This window comes from Jaculus jaculus, chromosome 4 (assembly GCF_020740685.1).
Source record: "Jaculus jaculus isolate mJacJac1 chromosome 4, mJacJac1.mat.Y.cur, whole genome shotgun sequence".
In the NCBI taxonomy this organism is placed as follows: domain Eukaryota; kingdom Metazoa; phylum Chordata; class Mammalia; order Rodentia; family Dipodidae; genus Jaculus; species Jaculus jaculus.
Window position 1 is genome coordinate 156567477 of NC_059105.1, and position 21464 is coordinate 156588940.

At 39.8% G+C, this 21464-nt stretch overlaps 1 protein-coding gene across 2 annotated transcripts in view; it reads left to right on the plus strand.

Annotated features, from left to right (window-relative positions):
• Window positions 1-21464, plus strand: part of Znf148 (zinc finger protein 148) — a 153300-nt gene that overhangs the window by 102273 nt on the left and 29563 nt on the right. For both annotated transcript variants that reach the window (XM_045146744.1, XM_045146743.1), the window contains exons 6-7: window positions 3934-4057; window positions 5404-5487. In XM_045146744.1, the coding sequence (XP_045002679.1) occupies window positions 3934-4057; window positions 5404-5487 (208 nt within the window). The remainder of the gene's footprint in view (window positions 1-3933; window positions 4058-5403; window positions 5488-21464) is intronic.

Sequence of the window (21464 nt, forward strand, 5' to 3'; positions counted from 1 at the left end):
GGTTCGAGGCTCGGTTCCCCAGGTCCCACGTTAGCCAGATGCACAAGGGGGCGCACGCGTCTGGAGTTCGTTTGCAGAGGCTGGAAGCCCTGGCGCGCCCATTCTCTCTCTCTCCCTCTATCTGTCTTTCTCTCTGTGTCTGTCACTCTCAAATAAATAAATAAATAAATAAAAATTTTAAAAAATATTCTTAGAGATAGCTCATGCTTTGTAAGCATGAGGACCAGAGTTTAATCTCTAGAACACATCTAAGAAAATGCTGAGTGTGTTGGCCTAGAGAGATGACTCAGCGGCTAAAGGCGTATGCTTGTAAAGTCTGACAGCTCAGGTTTTATTCCCTAGTACCTACCAAAAGGTAGATATACAAAGTGGCATATGCATCTCGAGTTTATATGCAGTGACAGATGACCTGGCACACCTGTACCCACTCTTTTTGTGTCTGCTTCTTTCTCTCTTTCATGAATGAATAAATCAATCAAAAATATTTTTTAAAAATGCTGAGCGTGTTTGTGTACACTTATAATCCCAGTACTGCTGAGGTGCAGACAGGAGGATCCCTGGGATATGCTAGCTAGCCAGTCTGGCCTAATTGACTATCTGACTATCTAGGCCAATGAGAGACCTTGTCTCAAAAGAAGGTGGTCGGTGTATCTTAGGAACAACACTAGTGTCCATATGTACGTGTACACACACACACACACACACACACACACACACACACACACACACACACTTTTAAAGATTAAAGCCTTTTTTCCTTACTCACATCTCTTTCTAGGTTGGAGAATAGGTCATAGCTGTGTGCTACAGTCCCAGTCAGTTTCTACAATCCTTTGTATTTCTTACCATGTTGTCCAAGTTTCTCTCCCTTCTGTTGGACTGTTTCTATGCTCACTTTCTTTGTACTTCACCTCTGAAGTTTCCTTCTTACTGGCTTTGCACCTCTTGATCTGATATGGGTTTTGAAGACAAGATTTTGCTATAGCCCAAGCAGGCCTTAAGCTCACCATCTATCTATCTATCTATCTATCTATCTATCTATCTATCTATCTATCTATCTATCTATCCTTCCTTCCTTCCTTCCTTCCTTCCTTCCTTCCTTCCTTCCTTCCTTCCTTCCTTCCTTCCTTCCTTCCTTCCTTCCTTCCTTCCTTCCTTCCTTCCTTCCTTCCTTCCCTCCCTCCCTCCCTCCCTCCCTCCCTCCCTCCCTCCCTCCCTCCCTCCCTCCCTCCCTCCCTCCCTCCCTCCTTCTTCTTCTTTCTTTCTTTCTTTCTTTCTAAATTTGCTTATGAAAGAGAGGGGGTTAGAAGAAAATAGGCACATCAGGGCTGGAGAGATGGCTTAGCGGTTAAGCACTTGCCTATGAAGTATAAGGATCCCAATTCGAGACTTGATTCCCCAGGACCCACGTTAGCCAGATGCACAAGGGGCCACACACATCTGGAGTTCGTTTGCAGTGGCTGGAGGCCCTGGCACACCCATTCTCTCTCTCTCTCAAATAAATAAATAAAAATAAACAAAAAAATTTAAAAAAAATTTTAAAAAAGAAAATAGGCACATCAGGGCCTCCAGCCACTGCAAACGAAATCCAGACGTGTGTGGCCCCTTGTACATCTGGCTTACCTGGGTCCTGGGGAATTAAACCTGGGTCTTTTGGCATTGTAGGCAAATGCCTTAACTGCTAAGCCATCTCTCCAGCCCACCATCTTTCTCTTGCCTCATACTTGTGCATGCTTGTATTATAAGTGTGCGCCACTATACCCAGCATTATCTTGTTTTCTTTGCTCCTTCACACCATATTCTGACCATGTTTTGTCTTCTCATTATTTATTTATTTATGTTTTTTTAAGGTAGGGTCTCACTCTGGTTCAGGCTATCCTAAAATTAACTGTGTAGTCGCAGGGTGGCCTTGAACTCACGGTGATCTTCCTACCTCTGCCTCCCAAGTACTGGGATTAAAGGCATGAGCCACCACGCCTGGCTTCAGTTTTTTATTTTCACTATGGTGAATATCTAATGAGAGGTAGTTAAATGTATGTTAAGTAAGTTATTGATAGATAACATGAGGCTAAAGGTATGTGTCCATCTGATAATTGACCAGACCAGACTAACAGTATTCCTAATGTAAAGGAGTCTAAGATGATAAAAGTTGATTTCTTTGTCTCATATCTTCCTTACCCCTTCTTACCTCTTAATTTATCTGAAGATTGAATGTTTTATGAACATATTTAACAACAGTAATTATAGAATAACTTTAGAGATACTAGACTGAAATAGGTTCCAGAGTCTACTGTAAAAAAATAAAAACATATCCCCCCCAACAAATAAATAAATAAATAAATAAATATTTTAAAAGGCTGGAGAGATGGCTTAGGGGTAAGGGCGTGTGCCTGCAAAGCCAAAGGACCCATGTTCAGTTCCCCAGGACCCATGTAAGCCAGATGTGCACAAGGTGGCACATGCATCTGGAGTTCGTTTGCAGTGGCTGAAGGCGGCACTCCAATGTTCCCCTTCCCTCCACCTGTTTCTCTCAAATAAATAAATAAATAAATAAATAAATAAATAGATAAATAGATAAATAGATAAATAATTTATTCACACACATACACAGACACATATATAAAACAGGCAAATACATGGTTCAAGAAAAAATATTGGCTTTTTTGGTGTTTGTGTGTGTGGTATGCATATTCCTATGTGTGTGGATGCATGTGTATGCATGAGTATGTATGTACAGGAATGTTGAGGCCAGAGGTCATTGTTGGATATCTTCTTCATTTGTTCTCCATTTTATTGATGTATTTCTTTTAAGTTTTTATTTTTATTTGAGAGGAAGAAGGAGAGAGGGGAAAGAGACAGGGAATGGCTTCCTGTCACTGCAAACACTTGCACCACTTTGTGTGGTCTGGCTTTATATAGGTCTTGGGGAATCATACCTGGGCTCTCACACTTTGCAGACAAGCACCTTTATCCACTGAGCCGTCTTCCCATCCAACTTTTTTCTGTGTTTTATTTTTTTGAGATGAGTTTTGCACTTAATGAGCATCACCAATTCAGCTAGACTTGCTAGTTAGCAAGCTCTAGGAATCTACCTGTCCCTGCCTCCCCAGTGCTGGGATCAGAGATATGGGCCTCCACTTTCAGATTTTACATGAGTGCTAGGGATTTGAACTCAGTCCTTATGCTTATGTGGCAAGCATTTTACTTACTGAAGCATCCCTCCAGTTCAAGAAAATGTCCTAAGTGTACAGTCTTCCATCTTTTATTTGCTCAGTTCCCTAGCCATTAAATCCAAGGTATAATAAGTCTGTCTTATGTGGTTGTATTGTATAAATCAATAAATAATAAATAAATTATATATATATATATATATATATACACACACACACACACACATATATACATATGTATATTTACACTTTTGTACACAGAAATTAGCAAAACTGTACACTGGATTCTAAACCTTGCCTTTTATATTTAATAATTGATAATTTGATGGTGTTCTTTCCTGTGGTATATAGCGTTTCACTATTTTATAACCATATATAAAGTTGTATTGGTTTTCTGTGATTAATTTAACCAGTGCCATACTGGTTGATAGAAATCACAAGGCTTCCTCTGCATATATGGGAATTTAAACTTGGAAAATTAAGCTGCACTTACTCTAATAGAGAATATTAGGGATTCTTACTCCCACATTAAGGGGAGGGAGCAGAGTGGTTGAGGTCTTACTTAATCAGTTTCCAAGGTTTTTCTACTGATTTTTACCCATTCTAAGTCAAATTGTACTTTGCTACAGTTAAAGGTAACATTATTATAATAATTTTTTCAAGATTACTTATGAAAAACATAACCTGGTAACTATTATTTTAAATTTAGTATTCAATTACATTTTAAAGTTTCTTTCTTTTGTTTTTGCCTTTTTAAAACTAGATCCTTACAATAAATGAGGATGGATCACTTGGTTTGAAAACCCCTAAATCTCATGTTTGTGAGCACTGCAATGCTGCCTTTAGAACGAACTATCATTTACAGAGACATGTCTTCATTCATACAGGTATTGAATTCAAATGAACTCTGGCCATTAAATGATTATCATTGTTATTTTCATCTTTATATAGATGTCATCAGTTCTTGCAACGATAGCTAACGTGGCACTGCCAATCAGATTTTGTAGCCAGAGCAGAAGGAAATCAGGATAAAACTTTTATTGAGGAAACACTTAACATGGATATATAAAATTAATTTAACAATCTCAATTGGATGTTTGTCTTAGAGTATTCCTTTTAGCTAGAGAGATGATTAAAGAATATATTCTTAAAGCTTGACAGCCGGATATCCAGGCAGCATTGGAAACATGTTGGAAATCAAATATTTAAAAAATGCTAGCTAACAAAAATAAGAGATGGCTAAGATCATGAAATTGTTGAAATTAGAACTAAAGATTGACCATAGACCTTCAGGAAAGCAAGCTAGAAATGTCAGATAAATTGAGGTGGGTGAGGGAGAGACTGAGAGAGGTTTTATATGCTATTAAAATAAAGTGGTGTCCTAGAAGCCAAAGGAAGAGGAGATCTAAGGTAACCTTGATGAACATGGCCAAACCCTTAAAAGTTAAAGAACTGAGAGAGGGGAGGGAAACGTCTTTGGAACAGATAACGAGGAGATCTCAAGTAGCTTTTCAGAAATCTTAGTATAATGGTCAAAGCACAAGTGAATGGTAAAGAACTTGAGACTTCAGTAGACCACTCTTCTAAGTTATGGTGGAAGGGAAGGAGAGAAATTGTTAAGCTAAAAGTATTTCAGGATTGAAGCAAGACTTCTCAGTCTGGAGCAGACACAGAAATACTCTGCCCAAATGAAGTAGGGTTCCAGCAGAGAGGGAAGTTTCCAAGGACAGAACTCTTCCAGCTGAGCTGTTGCAGGAGCAAGTGCAGGAATTTCTTTAAAGGGGTGTTTATACCATTCTGCACTTTGTGAAGGAAATAGTTAAAAGGACAGAAAGAGATGGCTAGCCACAGAGCACAGGGTAGAAGCACCTTCCTCCAGACAAGGAGAAAGAGGAGAGAAATTTTAAGTAAGGTACATTTATATAAGGTAGCCTGTAGGGTGCTTTTTCAGCTTGGGATTTTTCAATTCTGTTTTGTATTGTTTTCTTTTTTACTTGGAGGATGTGTACATCAGATTCAATCTCATTTTTATATGATTGTGGGAATGTAAAATTTTAAATCTTGGAGAAAATTTTGAAGGGAAATAAGTCTGTTAATGAGAAATATTTTTAAAAATTTATGGTGTTTGGAATTTTCCAAAAATTTGAGCTTATAAGATTTATATTTCCTCAGAAATAGTAACTTAAACTGTTTTTATCCATTAACTAATTTATGGATGTCAAATTATTTTAAGGCGAAAAACCATTTCAATGTAGTCAATGTGACATGCGTTTCATACAGAAGTACCTGCTGCAGAGACACGAGAAGATTCACACTGGTGAGTGTTGCCGTCCTTCTGAAGGCCTCTAAACTTACTGTTCTCAAGGTAGGGAGGGTTTAATAAGAACAGCAGCAACTTGGCACCACTTTCATTACTTTTGGTGGTCAAGATGCTATATCACAGTCTGTCTTCTTTTTCTTCAGTCCATCAGTGTTAATTGTTAAGTCTTTGTTTTAATGTTTGATCCCAATAAATTACCTTGAAATAGTATGTGTATATATGTATGTGTGTGTATACATACATACATACATACATATATATATATACATACACACACATATTTATAAAGGTGGATACTAATGAAATAGCTATTTCCTTAATCTAGGTAAAATTACCATTCATATTAATAGTCTGTGAGCTCTTATTACCTGTACCTAGAATTAGTGGCACCTCTCCACACTTCATCTCTGTCTATTTCACCTGTATAGCTTACCATATCAAGAAAGATTCTTTCCTCTCCTCTCCTCTCCTCTCCTCTCCTCTCCTCTCCTCTCCTCTCCTCTCCTCTCCTCTCCTCTCCTCTCCTCTCCTCTCCTCTCCTCTCCTCTCCTCTCCTCTCCTCTCCTCCCCTCCCCTCCCCTCCCCTCCCCTCTCCCTCCCTCTCCTCCCTCTCCTCTCCTCCCTCCCCTCTCCTCCCTCCTCCTCTCTCCTCCCTCCTCCTCTCTCCTCTCCTCTCCTCTCCTCTCCTCTCCTCTCCTCTCCTCTCCTCTCCTCTCCTCTCCTCTCCTCTCCTCTCCTCTCCTCTCCTCTCCTCTCCTCTCCTCTCCTCTCCTCTCCTCTCCCCTCCCCTCCTCTCCTCTCCCCTCCCCTCCCCTCCCCTCCCCTCCCCTCCCCTCCCCTCCCCTCCCCTCCCCTCCCCTCCCCTCCCCCTCCCCTCCCCTCCCCTCCCCTCCCCTCCCCTCCCCTCCCCTCCCCTCCCCTCCCCTCCCCTCCCCTCCCCTCCCCTCCCCTCCCCTCCCCTCCCCTCCCCTCCCCTCTTTTCTTTTCTTTTCTTTTCTTTTCTTTTCTTTTCTTTTCTTTTCTTTTCTTTTCTTTTCTTTTCTTTTCTTTTCTTTTCTTTTCTTTTCTTTTCTTTTCTTTTCTTTTCTTTTCTTTTCTTTTCTTTTCTTTTCTTTCTTTTGGTTTTTTGAGGCAGGGTCTCATTCTATAGCCCAGGCTGATCTGGAATTCACTATGTAGTCTCAGGGTGGCCTCGAACTCATGGCGATCCTCCTACTTCTGCCTCCCGAGTGCTGGGACTAAAGGCGTGTGCCACCATGCCCAGTGAAAGATACATCTTAGAATGTAGGGAACTGTCAATTTTTCAGTCAAATTGTTGGTGATTTAGAAACACATATTGTAAGTCTCATTTTGGAGAAAGGATTTTACTATTGTCAAATCAAATTTTATAAGTTACTTGATTTTGTAGACTTTTCGACTTTTGGCCCTGTCCCTAAGCATGGTAAAAGATGTTTCTTTAATTTTTTTTTTTTTTTGTTTGTGGTAGGATAAAAGCAGAGGTGGTGTCTGTAGAGTTGTGATGTTACAGTTAAGTAAATTGAGAGTTATGCTTAAAATACATGAATTGAAAATGTTAAAATTATTCTTTCATATTTCTCTGTACTGAGTACTCAAGCAAGTACCTGGCCAGATGTTATTTAGATGTTTTCTTATGCAGAGCCTTAGAAATGGGATCTTTGGACACTTCGTTCAATAGAAACAGCTTTTTTATTTTATTTTATTTTTTTTTTGAGGCAGGGTCTCACTCTCGTGCAAGCTCCCTGGAACACTGTGTAGCCCAGCCTGCCCTGGAACTCATGTCAGTCCCGCTACCTCATTTTCCTGAGTGCTGGGATTATAAATGGGAGCCACCATACATCTTCCTCCCCACCCTCCAGTATCTTTAATTTCAACTTTATTTGTCACTGAAACATTAAGGTCAAATGTCAGCTGCACAGTGTGCTGTGTGCTTTCCATTCCACTGCTTTGCCTCGCCTCAAGATAGGCTCTTGCGTTATAGCTCAGGCTGGCCTCCTGCCCCACAGCCTTCTGAGTGCTGGGGTTACACACATAGTCCATTATCGAGTACAGTTAATGAGCCATCATTTTGCACCTCACTTACTATTCACCTTTAGATGGAAGGAATATTAAACATTTTAGGAGAAAGAATAATTTTGTAGATTTTGTGTGACAGTTAAAAATTGAAATTTTCATGTAAGAATATAATCCTATTAGGTAATAATGAAACTAGTTAAATATTTTCATATGTTTATTCCTATTAGATTTTGATGATTCATTCAACAAAAATTTACTGACTGATGAATTATCATGGTTTATTGTCTACAATTATGGACATTGTCAATAAAATATTTTAAAAATATCAGATGTCCTTCATTTAAAAACAATTACCAACCCCCCCCCCCAAAAAAAAAAACAATTACTCAGCTGGACATGGTGGTGCACGCCTTTAATCCCAGCACTTGGGAGGTAGAGGTAGGAGGATTGCCATGAGTTCAAGGCCACCCTGAGACTACATAGTAAATTCCACATTAGCTTCAGCTAGAGTGAGAATTCACCTCCGAAAACCTAAAAAAAAAAAAAAGCAAAATAAACTACTGATTGATCCTTTTTTTTTGTTTGTTTGTTTTTTCCAGGTAGGGTCTTGCTACTCTTTTCCCAGGCTGACCTGAAACTTACTCTGTAGTTCCAGGCTGGCCTCAAACCCACAGTGATCCTCCTACCTCTGCCTCTCCCAAGCACTAGGATTAAAGGCATGTGCCACCACATCCAGCTCCTTCGTTTTTTTTTTTTTTTTTTAAAGGCTCTAGGAATCTATAAAGAATATAAGGCAGTTTTCTTTGGATACAAGGGACATATAAACAAGCACAGTGTACTTAATATTGTGAGTTTATACAAAATGCTCACATTATTATGTTATCTCTGGGAAGTTAGGAAGGCCTCACAGAAAAACCTATATAAGGGTAAGTTAATATGGTACATATGTGTGTGTGAATGGATGGGTGAGCGTATATATCTAAAGAAAAAGATTTTTGAAACATTACTTATGCTTACTTGTTACATTCTGATATTTTCATTTCTGTGAAGTCATAAAGCTGTGGTTGTAATCCTGTAATCCTGTAATCCTACTGATTTGATTGGATAAGCAACTGTGCCAAGCCATAGAGTGTCTTGGATTTAAGCTGGGTATAAGTAGTTGGCATTTATTAAACACCAGATACTGTCCAGGAACTGGTCCTGTCTCTACCAGCGAGTAGTGAGGAGCAGACAGAAGTTGAGAATCATTCCAGTACATCATGGTGCCCAGATTCCAGCTCAGTGGTTAGAAAGTACAATCACTGCAAAAGGGACTGCAAGCAAGAATACAGCTTTGGCCATCTGAGTTTTTCCTGCTCTGCCACTAAGCCAAGTTGTAGCTATTCCTGTGTGTTTAATAACATTTAAAAGGGGGGAAATTTAGATTTCTTACATTATAGAAAATAGTTTGGAAGAACATAGCATCTTCAGAGGAACCATGCCAATGCAGTCATTGGGGTTCCTTCTGACAGAAAAGTTTCTTTTGAAGACAGACTCATTTTTGCCCCATTGTCTTACTCTTCATTCCCTCATTCCTCCCCACCCCCCACAGTCCCTGAACAGAACTTTGTTTGGCATGTGTGTGTATGTATGGTGTATATATGTGTGTGTGCAGATATGTGCATGTCCTGTGCACATGCATGTAGAGAACCAACAATACAGAAATCTTTTGTGATTATTCAGAACCAAGGATATGCCTTGATTTAGTTTTCAAATAGAAACATTTTTAACTTGCCCCAGACAGGATGTCACTTAACTCTTTCTAAATTTGGGCTTGTTTATAGAAAACCCTATTTTAGGGAGAAGAACTTTCTCATCCAGAAGCTGGTCCATGAAATTATCATGAAAGAATCCATCATTGTTTTTAGACTAAGGCTCTGAAAACTGTCACGATGTTAGTGTCCTTAGTATATTAGGTATAAGGTGTTTTTGGCAATTAAGAAAGATGTCTCTCTCCTTGAGAATATTATAGGTCTTTTATTTAGGGTATGCTTGGGCATATGAGAAAGAAGGACCTGAGACAGGGTTATAAGCAGTAATTCTGATGATTTTGTCTAGGAACAGAATTCACTGATAAATTTGCTTTTGATAAATGCATTTTCACACGAGGCTGGGCATCCTTAGGGCAGTGTGGCTGTACCTGAGCAGTGCATTGTCAGTGAATGTATTGTAAGAAGAATAACATCATCAGAATCAGCTGTGTTCTTTTCTTCTCAACTTGTGACCATTTTACTGTAGTTTAAAATTTTACTTTGGGGCTGGATTGATGCTTTAGCAGTTAAGGTGCATGCCTGTAAAGCCTGGGGACTCAGGTGCAACTTTGCAAAACCCATGTAAGCCAGACACACAAGATGACACATGCATGCAAGGTTATGCATGTGCACAAGGTGGTGCACGCGTCTGGAGTTGGATAGCACTGGCTAAAGGCCTTGGTACGTCAACTTTTTCTCTCTCTCATAAAAAATAAAAAAAAAATGAAATTTTACTTTAAGAAGCATTTATTTATTTGTTTGAGAAACAGACAGATACACACATACTCACTCTTCCCTTAAACATATCTGTTATCCTTAACTTTATAGTACTTTTCTTTATAGTTTACAAACTAAGCATTTATCCTTTGACAATATAGTATTTTTTTTTTCCTGTGTTTTTATTCAAGATAGGAGCCAGGCATGGTGGCGCACACCTTTAATCCCAGCACTCAGGAGACAGAGGTAGGAGGATCACTGTAAATTCAAGAGGCCACCCTGACACTACAAAGTGAATTCTAATCTAGCCTGGGCTAGAGTGAGACCCTCCCTTGAAAAAACAAACAAACAACAACACAAAAATATAGGATCTCACTGTAGCCCAGGCTGACTTGGACCTCACTACATAGTCCCGGACTGGCCTCCCAAGTGCTGGGTTTAAAGACATGCACCACCATACTCAGCTTGTTTGTGTGTGTGTGTGTGTGTGTGTGTGTTTTAATTCTTTCTTGTTTTTCTAGGTAGGTTGTTGCTTTAGCACAGGCTTACCTGGAATTCACTATGTAGTCTCAGGCTAGCCTCAGACTCACAGCCATCCTCCTACCTCAGCCTACCTGAGATTAAAGATGTGCACCACCACGTCTGGCAGAGAGAAGGAATGGACACACCAGGGCCTCTAGCCACTGCAAACTCCAGACACATCCGCCAGTTTTTGCATCTGGCTTTACTTGTTAGGCTTTACTGGCAAGTGCCTTAACTGCTGAGCCATCTTTCTAGCCCGATATTATACTTTTAAAGAGATTTTTTAAAAATTTACTTTAATTTTCATTTATTTAGTTTGAGAGAGAAAGAGACAGAGAATGGGCATGCTAGGTCCTCTAGCTATTGCAAACAAACTCCACACGCATACACCACCTTGTGCATCTGGCTTACATGGGTCCTGGGGAGTCAAACCTGGGTCCTTTTGGCTTTTCAGACAAGTGCCTTAACTGCTAACCCATCTTTCCAGTCCTTAAAGAATTTTTTTTTTTTATTTTTAACTTAGGATGGGGGTACAGGTAACCTAGAAGATGAACTCCATTTTAATATTTATTTGAGAGAGAATGGGCATGCCAAGGACTCCAGCAATTGCAAATGAATTCTAGATGCACGTGCCACCTTGTGCATCTGGCTTACATGGGTACTGGGGAGTTAGGATCCTTAGACTTCTGAGGCAAGTGCCTTAACTGCAGCCCTAGTCTGATTATTTTTTGGCTGCTGTTTGTTTTTTGAGATAGGGTCTCACTCTAGCCCAAGCTGACCTGGAATTCACTATGTAGTCTCAGGGTAGTTTTGAACTCACAGCACTCTTCCTACTTCTGCCTCCTGTGTGCTGGGATTGCCTGGCTGATTTTTAATTGTGTATATATTTTCCTTTGTTAGTATTTCTCCCCCTTCACATGTATATAAATTGTATTTCTCCTCCTTCACATCTATATAGAGTATATTTTGTTAATTCATAATGACTGTGGTCACTATCAATTTGTTTTGACAATTTCTGTTGAAGTAGTTTCATTTTAGTGTATATACAACCTTGGAATGAATGAACATGAGTTATGTGCTTCAGTTTGACATTTGGGTGTCAAATATTCTAATACAAATGGTACAGTCAATCAGTACTTGAGTTAATACAGACTAGAGGGTTTGGTAAGTGGCCTCATGGAAGAGGTAGGACTGAAGTGGCAGATGAGTGTTAAGTGGAAGTCAGCTATCGTGGGAATGATACGGAAACCAGGATTCGAATAATCTGATGCATATTGAATGAAGTTGAGGGTGTTTGGCAAGTGTGAATAAACAGTGATGTGAAAAAATCAATTCAGAATCACAGAAAATAGTAAGCTAAAAAGCAAGCAGATAAGCAGGCATCCAGATAATTCAGACCCTGAACAGCAGGGAAAGTACTGTGTTATATTTCTACTGTCTTAGAAGAACCAGAAGGAGGCTGTTCCTTAAAGTAGCTGAAAGACTGGAAATATAGCAAGAATTCTTCATTATCATAAGCCTAATGGTACTCTTCAACAAATTTATTGAGTACCTATTACTTCTCAACTTGTTGGGTTTTTTTTTTTTTTTTTTGAGAGGGGTGAGGGGAGGAAGAGAGAGAGAGAATGAACACACCAGGACCTCTAGCCACTGCAAACTCCAGATATATGCACCACTTGTGCTTCTGGCTTTATGTGGGTACTGGGGAGTAGAACTTGGGTCCTTAGGCTTTGCAGGCAAGTTCCTTAACCACTAAGCCATCTCTCCAGCCCTGTAGGGTTTTTTTTTTTTTCTGAAATATTTTACTTATTTATTTGCAAGTAGAAACAGTAGTAAGTAGCAAGTAGAACAGACACAAAGAGAGAATGGGTGTGCCAGGGTGTCTAGTCACTGTAGATGAGCTCTAGATACATGCACCTCTTAGTGCATCTGGCTTACATGGGTACTGGGGAATCAAATCCAGGTCTTTAGGCTTTGCAGACAACCGCTGGAACAGCCACTTTACCTTCACCATGGAGCAATCTCTCCATCTCCCCCAAACTGCAGCTTTTAATTTTTTTATGTATGTATTTATTTTTGAGGTAAGGTCTCACTCTAGCTCAGGCTGACTTGGAACTCACTCTATAGTTCTTTCCTGGACTTAAACTCGCAATGATCCTCCTACCTCTGCCTCCTGAGTGCTGGATTAAAGGCATGTACCACCCCACCACATGGCTTATTTTATGTTTTTTAGAGAGACAAGGTCTCATGTATCCCAGCCTAGTCTGGAACTTGCTATATATATGAGGATACTTTTGGACTTCTGATCTTCCTGCTTCTCCCTCCAAAGTTCTAGGATTATGGGTGCGAACCACCTCACTTGGTTTTATATGGTTGATGTTCAAGTCCGGGTTCTCATACATGGCTAGTCATGCACCTTTTCAAGTGAACTACATCCCCTGCTCTCAAACACTGCGTTAGATAAAGTGCACATGTTATCTCATTTTACCCTTACAGCAGTCCTAGGAGTAGAGGGTACTATTACCGATACAGAAACAACTTAAGTAACTTGTCTAGATTTACACAGGTAGTTCATGACATCAGCCAGCTCCTCTAAATTCATACTGTTGACTAAGTGTTGTTGAAAGGGTGCTTCTAACATTTCTTTCTAATGGAGGCTTTTATTTTGTTCAGGAAAGAACACTGAGAATCTTGTATCTGGCCTATATCCTATAGCTAATTGGGTTTGCCTGCTTAAAGTGAAGTCTGTGGGATATGGGTAGCAGATTGTGGCAAGGATAGAAGGAGCAAAGGAAGATGGAGACTATGCATATGATATACTAATGTTAGCAGAAAGGATGGGGACTACAGGAAAGAGTAAGAAAACTTGACTGTGAAATTATATTGGCTACAGGGAGTCACATTGAGTCTGTAGAAATGATAAGATTCATAATGTTTAATTGCCAGGCTTAGAATACTGTTTGTGAAGAACAACTGAAATTTGAGAAGTAGGTTTGTTGTTGTTGTTGTTAATGGTAACTAATATGAAAAAACGTTTCAATATAACATTGTTGTGGTTAACTTCTTGGTGTGCTGGCCTACAATGTCTAGGGAAAGCTCCATGATGGAAAGTGAAAGATGGTAGAGCAGAGTGGTGACATCACCTCTGCCACAGCAGGTGGCAGGTAGTAGTAGGAGAGTGAGCCAACCAGCACTGGCAAGTTAGCAACTAATCAACCTCAAAGTCCACCCCCAGAAACAGCTCCAGCACGGCTCCACTGCCCCCACATGCCGTCAGCTGGGGAGCACGCACTCAGAGCACGTAAGTTGATGGGGGATGCCTGATTCAAACTACCACAAACATTTTAATAATTTTCCTTAAGTGCCATTTATTCAAATATTTGCAAGTGTATTAACAAAATTTATATTTACCTAAGTAAAAATGTGACTTAAACCAATGGAACAACATTCCTAAGCTTCAAGGAATATGACTTCCATTTGAGTAAGTTTCAGAATAGAAAGAACTTGAAACTATAGATTGATAGTAATGTGGGATAGCCTAGACTTCAAATGCTTTCCATTTTTGAGCAGCACAGAAATTACTAATTTTCAAACAAAGTTGTACACAATCCTCAAATTTGACTTAACAAGTAGAACAGTTATTTCAAAGTTACTTTTGACAAGGTTACTTTTTTAAAAATTATTTTTATTTATATATTAGAAAGAGGATGTGAGAAATAGAGAGAGAATGGGCATGCCAGGGCCTCTAGCCACTGCAAATGAACTCCAGATGCATGTGCCACCTTCTGTATCTGGCTTACGTGGGATCTGGAGAGTTGAACCAGGTTCCTTAGGCTTTGCAGGTAGGTGCCTTAAACACTAAGCCACCTCCCTAGTCCCTGACAAGTTTACTTTTTAAAAAAACCTTCTGTTTTGGGCTGGAGAAATGGCTTAGCAGTTAAGGCACTTGCCTGCAAAGCTTAAGGACCCAGGTTCAATTCTCCAGTCCCATGGAAGCCAGATGCATTAGGTGGTGCATGCATCTGGAATTCATTGGCAGTGGTGAGAGGCCCTGGTATTCCTATTCTCTCTCTAGTCCCTCTCTCCATCTCTAATAAATAAGAATTTAAAAATACATTCTATTTTACTTGCTTGTATGTGGCATATGTTTATTTGTGTGTGCATATGTTTATTTGTATGTGTGGGCACGTGTTCATGTGCGTGTGGAGCCTGCAGAGGTCAGGTGTCTTCTTAGTTGCTCCTCTCAGGGTCTCTTGCTGGACTAAGAGCCTCACCCAGGTGCCTAAGACTAAAGGTAGCCAGCTAGCCTTTGGGATCCTCCAGTCTCTGCAGCCAGGTGATGACATGTTCAGGGTGAGGTCTGGAAGGGTCTCGGGTTAGAGGGCACCGCCCTCCTGGTACATGCATGTATTCAGTCCTTCAAACCTTGTACAAACCTGTGTGAGGGCTTTTAAGGAGATTTTAGTAAGTCATGTAGACATGCTAGATTATGATCTCAGTCTCCAGCCCCTTCCTGGCCTTAGAGAGAAAGTGGTAAAGGATTGTCCTAGCCTTAGATGAGCAGACCCATAATGAACCTAAGGTCCCACTGATTCAGCTCGTTAAAACCAAAGTGGCTTTTCTTGCCCAGGAAATGCCCATTCATTTAGGAGCTCTATGCTAAGAACAAAAGACACTGTTTATCACTCAGGAAATCACAAGGAGTTTAGGAACTCTGTGTTAGGAATGTCAAAGACCAAATATTGAGACAAAAGATGCTATATAATTCCCATTACTCAGGAAGGAAATTATAAAGATTTTAGGGGCTTTTTGTCAGAATCTAGAAATAAAGATCAAATCTGGACTAGGAAACCCTGCCTCTAGAAAGCAAAAGCAAAAACAAACAAAACAAGCCACACACACAAAGCCAAATATGTTCAGTATTATTGATGCCATTTATTCAAGAAGTCAGTACCGAGTTAATAGTAATTGAAAAGTCAACCTCTGTGGCAAGAAATATAGACTCACACACTTTTTTTTTAAAAAATATTTTTTACTTATTTACAAGCAGAATATGAGGGTGTGGGGAGAGACAGAGAAAGTAAGAACTAGTATGGGCATTCAAGGGCCTCGTGACACTGCAAATGAACTCCAGATGTGTGTGCCATTTTGTGCATCAGGCTTCACATGGGTAATGGGGAATCAAATCTGGCTCGTCAAACCTGCCTTTAACCACTAAGCCATCTATCGAGCTCAGGATTGCACTTTTTTTTTTTTTTTTTCCTCCCCCTGAAGTAGGTTCTCACTAGCTCAGGCTGACCTGGAATTCACTATATAGTCTCAGGGTGGCCTCGAATTTATAGTGATCCTCCTACCTCTGCCTTCCATGTGCTGGGATTAAAGACATACCACCAAGCCTGGGGTAGGATTACACATTATTTATTTGAGAGAGAGATGCAGATAGAGAATGGGCATGCCATACTTTCAAACTGTTGCAAACGAACTCCAGATATATATGCCACTCTGTTCATCTGGTTTATATGGGTTCTGGGGAATTGAACCCAGGTCCTTTGGCTTTGTAGGCAAGTGCCTTAACTACTAAGCCATCTCTCCAGCCTGGGTTTCACAGTTTATTTTATTTATTTGTTTTGGTTTTTCAAGATAGGGTTTCATTCTAGTCCAGGCCATCCTGGAATTCACTCAGTATTCTCAGGGTGGCCTTGAACTCAAGATGATCCTCTTACCTTTGCCTCTGCCAGATGGACAAGGTGGCACATGCATCTTGAATTCTTGTGCAGTGGCTATAGACCCTGGTGCACCCATTCTCTCTCTATTCTGTCTGCCCTTTTCTCTCTAAAATTAATAAAATATTTTACAAAGTAAAAATAAAGTAAAAAGATTTCAGGACTGGAGAGATGGCTCAGCAGTTAAGGTACTTGCCTGCAAAGCCAAAGGATCCAGGTACAATTCCCTAGTACCCACCTAAAGCCAGATGCATAGGGAGGGCTTTGGTATTCATTTCTAGTGGCTAGAGACCCTGGTGCACCCATTCTCTCTCCCTCTCTCTCTTTCTCTCTACTTCTCTCAAATAAATAAAAAGATTCAAAGAGATTTCAGTTTCAGTCTTTTCAGTGTGTCTGTGGTGAACAGTAATACATTATTATAACCTCTTAAACTGTTAATAAAAAGTTTCAGGGCTAGAGAGGTGGCTTAGTGGTTAAAGGCACTTGCTTGCAAATCCTGACAACCTGAGTTTGGTTACCCAGTACCCACTTAAAAATACAGATCTGGGGCTGGAGAGATGGCTTAGTGGTTAAGGCATTTGCCTGCATAGCCAAAGGACCTTGGTTCACTTCCCCAGGATCCATGTAAGCCAAATGCATCTGGAGTTCATTTACAGTGACTGGAGGATCTGGTGTGCCCATTCTCTCCCTACCCCCGTGTCTCAAATAAATAAATAAAAAATTAAAAAAAATCCATCGGTAGTGGCAAGAGTCCCTGGCATTCCTGTATTTATATCTTTCTCTCCCCGTCCCTACTTGCAAATAAAGAATATATTTTTAAAAATTTTTAAATTTTTATTAACATTTTCCATGATTATAAAAAAAAATATCCCATGGTAATTCCCTCCCACCCCCCGGACACTTGCAAATAAAGAATATTTTTAAAAATTTTTAGAAATTTTCTTTTTTATATGAATATGTGCACATTGTCATTAATTTTTATTCCTTGTTCCACCAAATCTATTTAGTGTCTGGTCATTTGTAGGAGTTTGCTTATCTTAGTTCTAAACCTGTTAGTTCTTAACCTCTGCTTTATTGATGTTCCTATCATTTATTGGATCTCACTCATTGCCATTCCTTATTCTGGTGATTATTAAACTTCAGTCTTTAATTTCCTACTTTTCTAGCTCTGTTCTATCAATCCTGCCCATGCTACTTAGTAGTACATTTCAACAATCCTTTGTTTCCTCAGGAACCTCCAATCCAGTGGTCCTACCTTCTTTCCATTATCCTTCGTTTCCCACAAATCTTCACTGCCTTTACCTAGTCTAAGTTCTGTTATCAGTGTTCATAGTCAGTCCCTTTCTATATTCATTCTCAGCTCTGAGTGGTTGTGATACATGCTGTGTGGGCCTTTAAAATTTAGCATATTTATAATCTGACCCGTTTCAGACAAAGCTTATCAACCTTTTCTTTCAGACAGTTATTTCAGACTTCTTTGTTTGTTTGTTTTGTGAGGTAGGGTTTCACTCTAGTCCACGCTGACCTGGAATTCTCTGTGTAGTCTCAGGATGGCCTTAAACTCACAGTGATTCTCTTACCTCTGCCTCCTGAGTGCTGGGATTAAAGGTATGCGCCACCATGCCCGGCTTCAGACATTTTCCTTTCCGTAAACCTCTAACCTTTTCTCTTCCCTTCTCACTTTTAGTTGATTGATTTTAGTTGATTCTTGTATAACTAAGAAAATTGTATTACTCAGAAGAGAAATTCTGTTGAGTTCCTAAGTACTGTATCTACTCATCCATGTTTGGGGAATTTTTTGAGGGAAGATGGACTAATACTCTTTCTTTGAGTGATGACAGTGAAATAGAGATAGACTCATTGGATTCTAGCTTGTAGTGGAAGCAAAGCAGGAATGGTTAGGTGGTAGTTCTTATTTTACAAAATAGTTTAGGAATTTTCCCAGTATTTTCTATAGACGTACATGCATGTCAGTGGCTTATATTTTGTAACTTTACAAAAATACATTTTGTTGAGTTAAGACATTTTAATATAATTTACATAGCAAAATAATTCTCACCATTTGGGCTGGAAAGATGGTTTAGTGGTAAAGGCGCTTGCCTGCAGAACCAAAGGACCCAGGATCAGTTCTCTAGTACCCACATAAAGCTGGATGCACAAGGTGGCACATGTGTCTGGAGTTAGTTTGCAGTGGCCAGAGGCCCTGGCATACCCATTCTTTCTCTCCCATCTATATCTATCTGCCACTTTCTCTCTCAAATAAATAAATAAAACATTTAAAAAACCTCAACAGGGCTGGAGAGATGGCTTAGTGGTTAAGCACTTGCCTGTGAAACCTAAGGACCCTGGTTCAAGGCTCGACTCCCCAGGACCCACATTAGCCAGATGCACAAGGGAGTGCACATGTCTGGAGTTTGTTTGCAGTGGCTGGAGGCCCTGGCGTGCACATTCTCTCTATCTGCCTCTTTCTCTCTCTATCACTCTCAAATAAATAAGTAAATAATTTTTTAAAACCGGCATTTTTAGTGTTGAGTCTCCAGTATTTGAAAGATGTACACATTCGTATAACTAGCATTCTGTCTTGATACAGCTGTCACTGCCTAAAGAGCAAGACAGGAGAGGCTAGGTAGGTGATTCACTTGGTAAAGAACTTTCTGTGTAAGCACAAGGACTTCAGTGGATCCCCAGCACCCATGTAAAAGCTGGACACGGTGGTGTGCACCTGAAATTGAAGTACTGGGGAAGTGGAGACCAGAGCATCCCTGGGGCTTTCTGGCCAGCTAGTCCAGCTATATCTATGAGTTAGTTCCGTGTTCAGTGAGAAGCCCTGTCTCAAAAACTAAGGTAAGGGTTGCAGAGATGGCTTGGCAGTTAAGCCCTTGCCTGTGAAGCCTAAGGACCCCAGTTTGAGGCTCGATTCCCCAGGACCCACATTAGCCAGATGCACAAGGGGGCGCATATGTCTGGAGTTTGTTTGCAGTGGCTGGAGGCTCTGGTACGCCCATTCTCTCTCTCTCTGCCTCTTTCTCTCTGTGTCTGTCACTCTCAAATAAATTAAAAAAAAAAAAAACTAAGAAAAAAAATACTAAGGTAGAGAGTGGTAGAAGATACCTGATACTTACCTTTGCCCTCCCTTGTGCCACATGTGAGCACCTGCACACATAAGAACATGCACACATGTGGACCACACACATACATAAAAATTTGAAAGCCTAAGTTTAATGTATATTTCAAAGAACAGTAACTTTTATATTTAGCAGGTAATTTTTAAAGAATTTAACTTGGTAAGGCATAGATATGCTATAATCTCAGCACTTAGGAAGCTGAGGCAGAAGGATCTCCATAAATTCAAAGTAAGCAGGGTCTACATAGCAGGTTATAGCCAAGGCTCAAGGCAATGATTTAAAGCTTAATCATATTGGAAATGCCACTGGAAAATGTTCAACTAGTTGTGTATATTTATTCTAATTACATAGAAAATTTTTTTTCTGAATTATGCTATACATTTAAAATGAAGCTATAATATAACATTATAAGAAATTACATTACAATCTCAAAGCCCTTAATTCATAATGAATAATCTGTAAAAGTCACAAAGACTTGCAATACCTGATCCTATTTTCACACATATATATATATATATATTTTGTTTTTGTTTTTATTTTTCGAGGTAGGGTCTCACTAGCCCAGGCTGACTTGGAATTCACTATGGAGACTCAGGGTGGCCTCGAACTCACGGTTATTCTCTACTTCTGCCTCCCGAGTGCTGGAATTAAAGGCGTGCACCACCATGCCCAGATAAAGTTTTAGTTTAGTCATATTAGTTTGATACTGAAGAGTGTGTTGATTTCATGTACGAAGTTTTAAAGCACTGAGGTACTTAGCAGTGACCAGAAGACTATAAAAGTTAAAGAATATGAAGGAAGACAGAATAGGAAAAAAAGTTGGAGGCAGGGAGTAGTATGCAGAAGAGAAGTAATCTGAGAAAAAGAATAAAAAGGAAGTGAGGGTAATATTGCTATAAATAGTCATAGATTTGTAAAGCCATGGTAAGCGTTGGGCATCTTGAAAGAACAGTTTATACTGAAAAAAAAGTGAGGGTAGGGCTGGAGAGATGGCTTAGCGGTTAAGGCATTTGTCTGTGAAGTCAAAGGATCCAGGTTTGATTCTCCAGGTCCCACATAAGCCCGATGCACAAGGTGGTACATGCGTCTGGAGTTTGTTTGTAGTGGCCAGAGACCCTGATGTTCCCAATCTCTCTCTCTCTCCCCCTCTCTATGTCTGTAATAAATAAATAAAAATTTAAAAATAAATGAAGGTAGGGTGAAAATGAGAATGCAAAAAATAAAAAATCAACTTTCTTACTTGGGAAAGTCAGTGTTTGGATTTGCTATGAAGTGACATGGTCCCAAGGTGGCCTGATGTGCTGTGTTGTCTGGAGAACAAAGAGGATCCTATTATCATACAGAGTTGCCCCTCTTCTTCTTCCCCACCCTCAACAAATTTTCCTTGGCTGGCCTCAAACTTGCTATATGACTCAAAGATGGCTTTGAACTTCTAATGATCCTGTTGTCACTTCTGAGTGCTGGGATGACAGGCATGTGCCACCTCTCCCAGCCTATGGTTTTTCACTACCCAAGCAATAGGAGATAGATGATAAAATCTATATTTTATAGGGTTATCAGAAGAGGACTTTAACATTCTATTTCTATTTTAAAAACTATGACTCAAGTGCCGGGCGTGGTGGCGCAGTCCTTTAATCCCAGCACTTGGGAGGCAGAGGTAGGTGGATCGCCATGAGTTCGAGGACACCCTGAGACTACATAGTGAATTTCAGGTCAGCCTGGACTAGAGCGAGACTCTACCTCAGAACCCCCCCCCCCCAAAAAAAAAAGTAAAATAAAATAAATAAAAAACCTATGACTGGTGTATTTAAGAAGATGACAGAATAGAAATAGAGGAAAAGAGAAAGAATTTCATTCTATAAAAGAACATGGAAACACTAGAACTGAAAAATATAACCAATATAAAATATATGCTCAATGGAAGAATAAAGCCTATAAAAGAGAATATTAGTGAATCGGGGAAGCCTTCAAGAAAAAAAATACAGAAAAAAAGGAAAACAGAAAAAGATATATAAAGGCTTCACTGCTTAAGCATAGTATATAATTATGCTAGATGAATGAAG